At 44.7% G+C, this 13,377-nt stretch overlaps 1 protein-coding gene across 1 annotated transcript; it reads right to left on the bottom strand.

Moving 5' to 3' along the window:
- Positions 1-534: 534 nt before the first annotated feature.
- On the bottom strand, positions 535-1,636 carry LOC120713658 (two-component response regulator ORR12-like). The gene is made up of 5 exons (XM_039999586.1): positions 1,543-1,636; positions 1,129-1,175; positions 931-1,008; positions 712-782; positions 535-616 (listed from the first exon to the last, which is right to left on the bottom strand). Exons 1-5 carry the CDS (start codon positions 1,634-1,636, stop codon positions 535-537), a joined length of 372 nt encoding a protein of 123 aa, XP_039855520.1.
- Positions 1,637-13,377: the final 11,741 nt, after the last annotated feature.

Below are 13,377 nucleotides of genomic sequence, written 5' to 3'. Positions count from 1 at the left end.
GTTTGTGATACAAAATCTCCATCACAAACTTAGGTTTAGGGATGTAAATGGTACGGATATTTCCCGACCGTATTCGAATTCAGTCCGATCTGAAAGGGTTTTTATCTGTCCATATCCGATTCCGAGTATCCAATATCCATAATCGATCCATATCTGAATGTTCAAAAGTTATATTTTTATGATGTCGATATCCATTACAATCTTATCCAACAAAAACTAACACTGTCCGTATCCGACTCCGTATTCGAACACAAATATGAAAACAAATACGATATCAGTAATATCCGTCTGTATCCGATCCGTTTATATCCCTACTTAGGTTTATACGAAACTGGATAGTATAGAAAGTAAGACACATAATATTCGTAAAAACCACATCACCGTCTGATAGAAGTTGAATCGGATATTACAAAACTAATGACATAAAGATGACCACACATGGTCAAATGTAAATAACGACGACTAGAAAGATGGAAATATAGAACCCTATATAGGAGTTCTTGTAGTCCTTTATTTGTTACCCTCACCGTCTCATCAAATGTAACTCAGAACACGGGGCACGTCAATAGCATTGAGAGGCTTAATGATATACTCCTTTGCCCCTGCATCGAAGCACCTACATACAAAAGGTGCGCGCAATATAAAGTGAATACCTATAGGTAGCAATTGTCTATCTGATGCAATGTCTTTATAGTTCTAATATTCACTCACTTTTTCATCCTTTCAGGGATGTTGTCAGAGGACATGATCACCACAGGAATGTGCTTCAGCTTAGGTGATTCCTTGAGTGAATTAAAAAATTGTTAATAAATAATAAGGTCTTTCAATATTTAGAGATGACATACACAAAATTCAACATAACATAGGTCAATGAAACTATATGTGGCACAAAATTAAAACTATAAGTTTTTATTTATGAAAGGACTCTACCTTAATCTCCACTAGAAGATCATACCCAGTCATATCAGGCATACAATAATCAGTCAGAATCAACTTCACATCATGTTCCTACATAGAATGATTATGTAGAACATGTTGATAAGTACATAACCAAATCAACTAAATTGAGTAAGTGCATCCATGTCAATATCATTCGCATATATAAACTATATAAAAATATTGATATACCATATTTAGAAACTCCAAGGCTTGCTTTGGACCCTCCATAATAGTCACTGCAAATTAAATAATAACATTTATAACAACAATATGGATTATTGAACATCAAAACACTTAATATATATGTTAACATAAAGAACACTAAAGACACTGAAATAGCTTGACTTTATACATATTATAAATTGTAAAACTTCCTATTTATACTATATTTAAAGTCAGATCATGTTACAATAGAAAAATCTTAATCAGAACATCACACAAAGACATCAATGCTAGTATAGAATCCCAAATCCCTACTCTGTACTACTATTTTAACCAGTTTCAAGAAGTGTGAAAATAATAAACAATAAAACATGATAAGCAATATAAGAAAAAGACTAGTTGTAGAATGGAGTAGAAAGAATCACAACAGCCATATTGCACCTCGAATGTTGCAACTCTTTAGGACTCGAGATGCCACAAGACGATCAAGAAATGTATCATCAACTACAAGAACATGAGGGGCATCGGTGGCCATGGTGTGCTCCCCACACAACTTCAGCTTCCTTCCTTCGGGGGAAGAGCTTGCAAACCTTTGATATAAGACTGTTTATATTGCAATGTTGTTGATGGAGTGAATCGGGAATGAGCCTGTTTATATAGCCATTGGCGACTGTACTAGCTATATCTCTAAGATAGAGAAATAGTTACTTGTAGCTTTACTGTCAATATCCTTAAGATATATAATCAGAGCTTGAGGCTATATGGTGATATCTTTTAAGATAGAGATGAGTTTGTTGCTATGATGAAGATATGATATTAAGATATAGAATCAGTTTCCATGTAAACCTATATCCTCAAGGTAGACAAAAAAGATAAATAGTAGTGAGGATTTAATGATCAATATATCTCTTGCTACATGACAAGTTAGCATATCCTTAAGGCTCCGTTTGGATGTAGGTATTGGAGACCTGAATTTGGAATCGGCATTGACTGTACCCAACATCAGCTGTTTGGATGCATTAGGAATTGGCATTGGAATTTACCTCCAATACCAAGCGGTATTCAACTTACCGCTGAACCCCCTCCCCCAATTCGGACCCCCGACCCTCTGCATTCGCATGCATTCGATTTTCCCGACCTCTCCCTCTACCTCACGGCCGGCGCCCTTCCTTTCCTTCCTCCCGTCTGGCGCGCCTCCTCCTCTTTCCTACGCCCCATGGAGGCGGGCTGCACGGTGAGCTCCGACCTGAAGGGCGGGCCACGCGGTTGAGCTCCGGCCAGGCGGCGGCGGCGGCGCGGTGAGCTCCACCTAGGAGGTGGGGCGGCGTGGTGAGAGAGGAGAAGAAGATGGTCTAGTTCCCAAAGCTAAGGTATGAACATCCAAACATGAATTGGAATATGTTACCTCTCTGGATTCCATCTAATAATTTTATCTACATCCAAACAATGGATTTGGTATTGTAGCCCATTACCAATACTACTCTGCTTTGGCATTGAACCCAATTCAATGCCAAGCCTTCCAATATCTACATCCAAACCGAGCCTAAGATATATAATGTATCTCCAATGGACTCTAGCCATATTTTGCCAGCGTAGAAGTATTTCATTTGTATATGTTGTTACTGTGTCAAGAAATAGAATTCAATTCATCTTAAGGTAGGCATAATAAGTAGGGTCGTAATAGTTTTATGATTCCCTTGACAAAGTTGAGGCCCTATGATTTGAGCCTCTAGATTCCTATTTTGATAATGTTGACACTTTAATTTGTCATGGAAAACAAGGATTGCATTATGCTAACAAAACTATTACATGGTCGTCGCATTGTAAAGTTGTGCTAAATTACTGGCAACTATGATAATAGTTATTTCCCATTTTATAAGCATGGCCACATAATTAAACGAATGCTAGTGCACACACAAATGAGAATCCTAAGAGCTATCATTCATAGAACCGTTGACACTCGATAAATACCATTTTCAAGCGCCAATTTGATTAGAAAATCATGAGAGTTTGCATTTCTCACACACATACATATCCAAGATAAACCCAAAACCTACTATGCCTTTAGAAAATATGCAATGTTGGAAATTGAGCTAAAATGCAGGCTACAAGCACCTATTGATTCGAGGTAGAATCACATCGACCAATCAGAGCATAGAATTCAGACTCACGCGGATCAAGGGGCCCACCTGCAGGCGGAAACGACTTAGGACAGAGCCAACTCACTTGACAAAGATAGATTGAAGAGGCTTATAGGATTAAGGCCAGGATACTTATATTGACAAAGTGCTGAAACGGTTCAGCATGGAAGAGGCAAAGAAAGGGTTTTTGCCTATGTCACATGGCATACATCTCAGTAAGACTCAGTGTCCTAGGACGGCTGATGAGTGGGAGCGCATGAACCAAGTTCCATATGCCTCGGCAATTGGATCTATTATGTATGCAATGATAAGTACCCACCCATATGTTTCTGATGCTCTAAGTGTTACGAGCAGGCACCAGTCTAATCCAGTTGAGAGTCACTGGAAAGCTATGAAAAACATTCTTAAGTAATTGAGAAGAACTAAGAATGCGTTTCTAGTCTATGTAGGTGAGGAGGAGCTTGTTGTAATGGGTTACACCGATGCTAGTTTCCAAACTGACAAAGACGAGTCAAGGTCCCAATCAGATTACGTGTTCACAATAAATGGTGGTGCTATAAGATGGAAGAGTTCTAAGCAAGAGACCGTGACTGATTCTACAACAGAAGCCGAGTACATCGCAGCTTCTGAAGCTGCGAAGGAAGGTGTTTGGATAAGGAAGTTCATTATTCATCAGCTTGGTGTGTTTCCAAATGCATCCAGCCTGCTGGATCTTTACTGTGACAATAGTGGGGCTATTGCACAAGCAAAGGAGCCTCAGAATCACTAGAAAAGCAAACATGTCATGTGGCGATTCCACCTTATTCAAGAGCTCATCGAATAGGGTGAGATCAAGATATGTAAAATACACACAGATTTGAATGTTTCAGATCCGTTGACAAAACCTCTTCCGCAACCCAAGCATGAGGCGCACACAAGAGCAATGGGTATTAGATACATTCTAGATTGACTCTAGTGCAAGTGGGAGACTGTAAGAAATATGCCCTAGAGGTAATCATAGAGATGATCATAAGATGTGAACTGACTTACTTAGGAGCCATCAAATGCTACTCCGTAACTGGGTAGTTATAAAGGTGGTTTTCGGGTTTGCCAAGAAGCATGTTGTGAGACATGGTCAGTCGAGATGGGATTTGTCCCTCTCTATCTGAGAGAGATATTTCCGGGCCCCTCGAGTGAGTCAGATCAAGAAGTGCATGGCCATGCTGTGGTTAAGTGTTAACCAAGGATCTGGATCACAACATCTAGAAAGAGAGGTCAGCTTAGAGCAAAACCAAATATCATGAGGCAAAAGGAACAACATGTATATGACATCGTGATGGCTCGTCTGATATGATCTTTGCGTGCGCATAGGAGTTGACATGTCTTGCTAGAGGTCGCTGTCTACTATTGGGCCGAGTAAGAGTACTCGGGACATGTCGATTCGCATGTGATCCCATAGAGTCACACACTTAACGGGCTAGAAGCCTAATAAGGATGAGATCCGAATTAGACCGGGCTTAGGTGCACTAATGGGCCTCATCAGGCCCAAATGGGGTGCCCCAGGGGCTATATAAACAGAGGGGGGGGCAAAACCCTAATCCCTTCCTCTTGGTCGTCCACCCTCCCCCCCAAAGCCACATCCTCTGATGCCCGCCCTCTTGTGCGCCAAGCCCTAGGTCGCTCTTGCGGATCTAGCAGTCTGGAGTGTGACGCTTCTTTCCGTACGTGTGGATACCTTGGAGGTGACACATCTTCTCCACAAGGACGAGCCACTCGTGAGGAGGTTCTCGCAACTGCACTGTCGGCTTCCATATGCACAACATCGACGCGCTTCAGAAGTTCCGCACCCGCACGTCTAGTGGTAATCTCGTGATCTATAACAGCAGTACCTGGTTATGGGTAGAAATCTTTTGTTTTTCGCTACCCATGTCCCTACAGATAATGAAAAGGCAAAAACAGAAACGGGTGCAAAAACATGCCTTCAGTGTGATTGTCATCAGGTTGGACAGAACGATCTACTTCAACAGCCAACAGGTTGTGCTCATAGGGTAGGGAAGTACCATTACCTTGCTGGTTGTCAATGCCATCACTTCCATTGGCAACTGAGATGTTGCTGTTAGGCTGGTCAAAACCATCTTCTAAAAATAGGCAGACAGTAAAAATGTGCTAATCATCCGGTCAAAGCAATTATAAAATTGGTAACGAGCATGGTTGTAGAACTTGCCTTGAACAAATGGCTGTAGGTGGTCATCAAAGTTGCCAACATTTTCTTCATCTTGGCTAGCACGAGGCACAGATGGAGTTGGAGTTGGCACTGGAATGTCACTTGCTGCCAAGCTTCTCTTAGGCCTGTTAGTTCTAGTTGTTTGCTGATCTACAACAACTCTCTTCTTAGACCGAGGCTTCACCCCACTAGGAGCCATGTCAGCAGAACTTTTGTTACTAGTTTCCTTGCAAGTCTTCTTTGAGACCTTCAATGCTTCCTACAAATAAATGCAACCATAGATTGATCAACAAGGCTTGCACAGAATTAAATTGCATTAGCGAAGAAGTAACATGTTAAGCCCTCACAAGATAGAGGAATTAGCACCTTAGCTTTGTTAGCAGCACACAAATCGCCTTCACAGTTATCGTCCTGGTCAGGATCGTAATCAGAATCAGAGTCCTGGCCATTACTACGCATTAGCAAATTCTTGTAAGGAGGAATGGCCGCATGTTTTCCAAGCATGGTGGCTGGAATAGGAAGTCCAAGCTGTTGCAGCCTTGCACCATTCCGCATACATTGTTGTAGACGCAACACTTCATACAGATTCATTTCTAATAAGTGAAGTGAAAATATGATAGACAAATTACTATTCATTGAACAGGACTTCAGTTCTTAGCAAAATAAATTAACAACACATGATTTAATGCTGTCCAAACACAAGCTTAGAAATAATTTGTCAAACAGCACAGGAAGCTTAACAAATTGACAGATAATACCAAAGTGACACGGGTTTTTGAGAACTTTGAATGTACAGCAGATTCAGGGGAAAAACACTCATGCTCTCTAGACTGAACATACTGACGTGTCTAGTGCTCAAACCAGGAATCATACACACCCTTAAGTCACCCACCATACCAGCACCAGTGCACCACTAATCCCCCCACTAATCACCAGTTTACCTAACCTTGCGGCCCCGGTTCCAAGTGGAGGAAACCGTGAGCAGCCAGCCCAAACAAAAAAAGGGAAGGCAAAAAGAAAAAGAAAAGAAAACTCTCCTTCAAATATTGTGGCCCTTACCAACATAATATTGTTTGAATGTCTGGGGCGCTTTACAACAATGACTCATCATAGTCATAAAAAAATTAAGAAAACCACAACTACTTGTCATCACTGCCGACTTGAATTGTGACACCTCCTTCATCTTCACTGTTGATGTCTTGGTGTGTCCCAAATAGAGCTCCTCCCGTTGTATTTATAGGAGGGAACCAGCAGCCCCTTGCCGGGATTTGAGTGGAATCACCCAAAACCTACATTGGCAGCAAATAGCAGAGCACCACATGGCGGCCAAGGAAGAGCCGAGCCAAGGTCAGCTCGGCCGACTGACATGGTCGGCTGACTTGGCCTGCTCTCCAATTGCCTTCATCTTGGGCTGGGTCACTTGTAAGTGGGCCCTCATGCTCCCGATTGATGACTTGGGCTTGAGGTACATCGGTTTGTTGTGGTTTGTGGGCCCTCCAATCCATGTGATGTTTGTGTGGCGGCTTGTGATTGGACGGGACTTTTGCTCCTTGGATCAAAGGGTATGATTGCCCTTTATTTTTAGCCAAAAATTTGCACTCATAAAATTCTACAAGGACATGTGAAATTTGGTGATTTATTAGCGTCATGAGCGTAAAAAATGCTAGTTCATCCATTTATTTTGCTCAAATTGACACTTGAAAATGGTCTGTAGCGATCGTCAACACCCGCCTCCGAGGGTCTTTTTAAAGGTCACAGCTAAGTTTTTTTAGTAGTATGAAGTAGAAGTTTGGGGGTCGAATACTAGAGGAGTAGTAGATCTATTCTTGAGGCGAGAGAATGCTCAAAAGCAAGTGACGGTGGATAAGAAGGAGGGGGTTGCTGTAACCCAGATTTTGTATCAGGGGCATAAATGGTATTCGGAGAACCATTTGTGTGGAGCGTGGGAAAAATGTTCAAGCGCCGTGCGGAGTAATTGAAGTGAAGAGGCAATCATGGCTCAAGAATTTTGGAACAAAAATATACTTTTATTCCGAAATTGGGGGATGTGTTGGCACTGCTTTTGGTACATGTCAATCTAGTGAGCAAGCAGTCGATGAGAAACTGGTGAGCAGGCAGTCGATGAGAAATGGGCCGACACTGGAACAAAGGGGAAAGAGGAGCGTGTTGGGCCTATGGGCTGAAAAAGCGTGTAGCGGGTGGAGCCAAGATGGAGCTGAATGCGTCGGCAAGTTCTCTTAGAATTTTAATTTAGGAAGTTTATTTTTCTTGAAAATTAAGTTGTAATCTCGTTGTGATCAACAAGGAGTCCTAGACTATGCTATAAATAGAATACCTACGGGTCTTGTAAGATTTGATCAACCACATGCAATCAAAAACTTTTACATTACGCATCTACTTTTCATGTCGACGACTTTGCCAAATTTTAGGTGAAGTAGCATTTTTCTCTTTACGAGTTCTTTTAGCAAGCGGGGCTACATCGGCTTTGATCTCCAACTTGTTGGTAAGTTACGAGTCATCGAGTTGCGTAGATAGGCTCAAGGTTGACGGCGCATCGCTTCTTCCTCTATCTATAGCGCTCAAGCTATCGAATATGTTAGATCTTAGGTTTGTAGCGCTAGCGCATCGCTTTACCTAAATCTAATTTATTCACAATTTATTAGTAAAAGTTATCAACTTGTTAGATTAATCCATTTAGTCTAGCTTGTTTTAGCTTTATCACAAGTTATCGGTAAGCTTAGATCTTGCTAGGTTAATCCGTTTAATCTAAATTTTTAAGTTTTTACCACAATTTATCTGGCTTACATCTGTTCACTGTTGGCTTCCTTCGTGATCTCATCACCATAGCTGATTGGATCAAGATCTGGGTGCTGGCCTCAATCTACATTGCTTTAAGCATAGCTTGCCCTTAGATCAGCTGTCCGATAGCTTATTGCTGACGTCATCAACATTAGCTAGCTAGCCGATAACCCCTGAATTTAACATTTATCCTCCTTGTCAATTGCAGGTCAAATTAACTGGCATGCTAGAGAGCACCATGTACATCGACTTGGGTTTGGTACTACAGAGCGAAGTAGATGTAACACCCTAATCCAAATTTCAATATTTAATAATAAATTTAATTGGCTTTATTTAAATTTCTAAGGTTTATTGTGTTTAGTTGGCATTTAATCTAAATTTTTGTTCCTCAAGTATTAAAAATTTTACCATAAGTTTAAACTTGGTTGATGCATCATGCTGGAGCATTGGTTTAATTTGTTTGAGAGCTTGAGTGAATTCAAATTCAAATTTGGATTCATTTGGGTTAAGTTTGTTTGTATTAGGAATAGAAAAGAGGAAAGAAATAGAATAGGAAAGAAAACCCAACAACCCAACCCGCAACGGCCCACTCCCTCCCTTGCGCCAGCCCTTTTTCCCGCACCACACGGCCCACACCCCAGGCCCACCTCGCGCCGGCCTGCTCCGGCAGCGCCCACTCTCGCGCGTCGCCCTCCACTCCGCCTGGCCCACCTGCCAGCACTGGGCCCACCCGTCAGCCAGCCCGGCGCCTCACGCCCGCAGAGCGCACGCCCCCGCTCGCCCGACCCCCGCTTTCGCTGACCGCCCGGGCCCGCCTGACCAGGCCCGTCTTCCCCACCTCTCCCGGCCGCGCAACGGCCAGCCGTGATCCCCGCCCGAGAACCCCGCCGGTTTCCTTCTTGAGCGCGCACGCCGAGATCCTGGCGCCCTCTTTAAACCACCCCGCGGACCTCCCTGCATCCCATCTCCCCCCAGCGCCGCCCTAAACCTAGCTGCCGCCGCACCGCCCCACTCCGCCGTGCCGCAGCTCTGCGCCACCGCGGCTACGCCGCTCCGCCACACCGGAGCCCCGGCCGAGGAGCGCACCGGCTCCGCCTCGACCTCTGGAGCTTCCCCGGGCCGCTGCACTCCACTCCAACCTCTGCAGCGACCTTCTCCACGAGCGCCGCCCGCGACCACCGCCCGGACTTCACCGACGACCACCCTGCGCCGCAGCTCTGTCCACCACAACCCCTCGGTGAGCCCCCTGGAGACCCGTGCCTCCTTTTGCGCCAGGACATTTGGGCCGTAGGCCACTTGGTTGGCAGAGCACCGCCTCCGGCGTTCCCCCGCCGCCGCTCCGCCATGGCCACGCCTTCTGCAGACCACCCCAGCCCCGCGTGACCCTGGCTTGGGTTCGCCCTGACCCCGCACGCGCACGAGCACTCCCTTTGCACCACAGCCCGCGCCCAGAGTGGCCTTCACGCCTCTCGCCGGCAAGCCCTGCGCCGCCCAGGGCCGCCATCGCCATCGAGGTCCATGCTCCGAGCCCGAACCGCCTCCTTTTTAGTCTCCAGTGGATCACGCACGGCGTGAGGAGCACCCCTAACCCTGGCGCGGGTCGAATTGACCCCCGGAGTGCCGGATTTGGCAAACTCCGGTGACCCCCCATCGTGCGCCGCCGCGGAACAGAGGTTTCCGGCGCGTTCCACCGCCGCCATCGCCCACAAGCCACCTTGGCCGTCCGATCCGAAGTCTACGGCCGTGATTAGATCAACTTACCCATTAGATCCAGACCGTTAGATCCGGATCCAGCGGCCGAAATCCCTGCGTACCGCTTCACCCTTGGATCTTTGCTAAAGAGACCCCGTAGTTCTCTGAATTAAACCCGCCGTCCCTGGTAGTTCAAAAGTATTTCCAAATCCGCCCCTGATTTTATGTTTTAGCCCCTGAGCTTTGTAGAATTTGAACCCGCCGTCCTAGCTTGGTAATTTTGCGAGTTAGACCCTGGAGTTAACGTTTAATTACGTTTTAGTCCTCGGTTTTTGCAGAAAACCCCCTGGAACCTTAGTTTTCTTACAGATAAGCCCCTAGAACTTGTTTTTAGCCTGGAAAATGCGTTTTAGCTCCGTTTCTAGCGTTCTTTATATCCACGCGATCGTTGTAACGCATAGAATAATTTTAGACTAGTTTAGTGTGCTGTTTTTATGTATTGTTGTACGGTTTATTAGTGTTAGCCTTTGTTTGCTTGTATGTTTATGTTGTGAACTGTTTTTGGCCATGTGATCGTGAGTAGACGTTGATCCATCTGAGGAGACCCAGTACCAGTACCCGGAGCAGCCGTCTTCCGAGCACTTTGAGCAGCAGCCAGAGCAGTACGAGGAAGGCAAGTATAACATGAACACCACCTATCATTTAAATACATTTTCATACTGCATTGAATACTGTATGCCTATAAGGATTTCCTAGCCACATTATATCCTTTATATATATCCTTTGGGTTGCATTTTGGTTAGATGTGCTAGGTTGCTGTGCTATAACACACTCTGGTCCTTTTTAATAAAATTGATTAATGGTTTACTTGAATTTAATTCTGAGAGTGGCACTCTGTGTGGCTTGAGTGGCTCACGTCTCGTTAAAATTGGCTTTTGTTAGAAACATGGTTTAGGGGGCCAGCACGGTGCTTAGTGCTTGGTTGGCCACTCTCCATAAGGACCGGTTCATAGAGCGACAACCTGGGACAACAGCGCTACCACAAGACTGGAATGGGACGGTCTTGGCTTACTAATTAGGCCATTTTGGTTCGGGAGTAACTTACCGACGGGGCAAGAGGGGAGTCGAACCTCAATGGTGCCCAGGCTACGAGGCTTGGTGTGCGTACCCCTCGAGGTGGGTACCATCGACGCATTGGCTGAATCCTTAGCGGTTACACCTTACCAACGTGTCCTTTGTAACGGCCTCGTAGTGAGTCGCTAGTCATCTCACCTAAGGAAGTGTGATGAACAACTGGCGTAGCTCACGACTTGTGGGTAAAGATGTGCAACCTCTGCAGAGTGTAAAACTGGTATACTAGCCGTGCTCACGGTTATGAGCGGCCCAGATCCTCCTTTTGATTAGTGGGGTTGTCTCCTTCCGACGAGGGAGGTGCCTCTCGGGGTTTACCTTGGTTTGGTTTGGTTTGGTTCTCAGTAGTACCACGATTAAATTTGACTAATTACTATGTAACTGGGTTAATGGTAATTCATCAACTTGTAGTAAATAGTTTTATTAAAATTTTGCCAAGACTTAAAAGCTAATGCAGTCAGTCAGCCAACCTTAGAGCCTCATAGTTTGTGTTATACTTGTTGAGTACAAGTTGTGTACTCACTCTTGCCTCTTCTCTACTTTTTCCTCTCGGATACGGTACTGCTGCTCAGTTCCTGCCGACACGAGGGAGTTCGTCCAGCGCTACCAGGACTACGAGGACTTCTAGGTGTTCGTCTCCCAGTCGACGTCCCTGTGGCGCCCTGCTTCAGCTCCGGAGAGCTTTATTCGTATTTTGTACTTCGCTTCCGCTGTATCAGACATTTATGTCATTAATGTAATAAATAACTTTCGTATTCGCTTTATTATGTCTTTTTACGTGATATGTGCTATGATATACTGTTCATTCTGTTGTATATACGTGTGACTTGATCCTGGCACGTATATGATTGCTCGGTTTATGTTCTTTTATAAACCGGGTGTTACAGAGTGGTATCAGAGCCATATCGACTGTAGGACGAAGCCTAGATAGAACTGGTCGAGTTTTAGGACTTCTTCTCACCAATCTTTGTCTGCTGAAACTATTTTACTATTATACCCCTTGACTTCTATGACTTTTTACCCTTCTTGCCTTGATTTCTCTCTCTGAAGAATAGATTTCGTAGATTTTGGCCTGAATCAGTCATCTGACCACCATGAGTAAGCTAGGTGACCCTTTTATAATAATACGATAGCACGTTCCGCGACGCGTTGTGTTAGTCGAGTTGTGTGTTAAACTCGGCTAAAGTATAAATTTGAATGCTTGTGCTTATGCAAATGTCTGATTTGGATTTTTGAATGATTGCATAGTTTAGTAGTTAAATTTGTTTAATGAAAATCAGTTTTAAGTTAAAGTTAATTAATTAGTCAAATGAGTTAGACCGTTGGGGGTAAAACCATCCACTCTATCCTCTCTACCTTATCACGCCTTGGGTTTCTGTCGTGTTGAGAAGAAGGATAGCGCAAAGAGAAGGTGATATCCAGAGATTCACCAACGAGGACGTCGGTTTCTGTAAGGGGGTAGGGATGTGACACCCCGGCTTACAGATAGTACAAGAGAAGTTGAAAATCTCTCAGACGAAACAGAAGAGTTATGCTCTAGTTTCTAGTTCCCGGATTTATGTAACACCTATCTGGAGTTTTTCTCTCTTCCTTGGCCTTACCAATCTGTATTTCCTTTTATCCCAGCTCAGATGTCGGCAGAACGAAAAGACCTTGGAGACAGTGCAATGGGTGATGGTGAGAAAACTTGCCCATGTTGCCAATTCTATGGCGTTCCTTGTCGTCAAGTTCGTGCGACTGAAGATGAAGCCACAACTAGAAGGAACCAGAGGTTGTTCTCCAGTACAAAGAGGAAGAGGTCTCATCAAGATCAGTTAGCAGAGGATTCCCTTTTTCTTGACCCTCCATCGGTCGAAGAGCTACAAACCATCCAGAAGAGAAAGGCTCCTAAGTGCTCTAGAGATACACAGGTCGAGAATCAAGCTCTCCATGATTATGTTGATGGGTTGACTATCACTATGAAGGTAATTCAGCCACGCAGTCACAAGGAGTCCAAAGAGCAGGCAGCAGAAATAATGCAAGATGCGATGTTAAGTTCACAGGGAAGTCAACCAAGTAGCACCATTCACCACCACCGCAAGTGCTACAAGTGCGGACAAAAAGGTCATTATGCCAAAGGTTGTCCCCAGAAGCGCCTTTCACCGGCTCCACGGCAGGCGGGACAGCAGGGGCACCCAGCTCAGCCCAGGGCGCCGCTTCAAGGCAGAGTGAACCACGTGACGACCGAGTCAGCGGCCGAGGCTCCTAACGTGGTTATTGGTACGTTCATGGTCAACTCCCATCCAGCTACAGTGCTTTTCGATACTGGTG

Source organism: Panicum virgatum, chromosome 6K, assembly GCF_016808335.1.
Source record: "Panicum virgatum strain AP13 chromosome 6K, P.virgatum_v5, whole genome shotgun sequence".
NCBI lineage: Eukaryota > Viridiplantae > Streptophyta > Magnoliopsida > Poales > Poaceae > Panicum > Panicum virgatum.
Note: the sequence above shows the minus strand (reverse complement) of the source record. Positions and strands in the feature narration are given on the sequence as shown.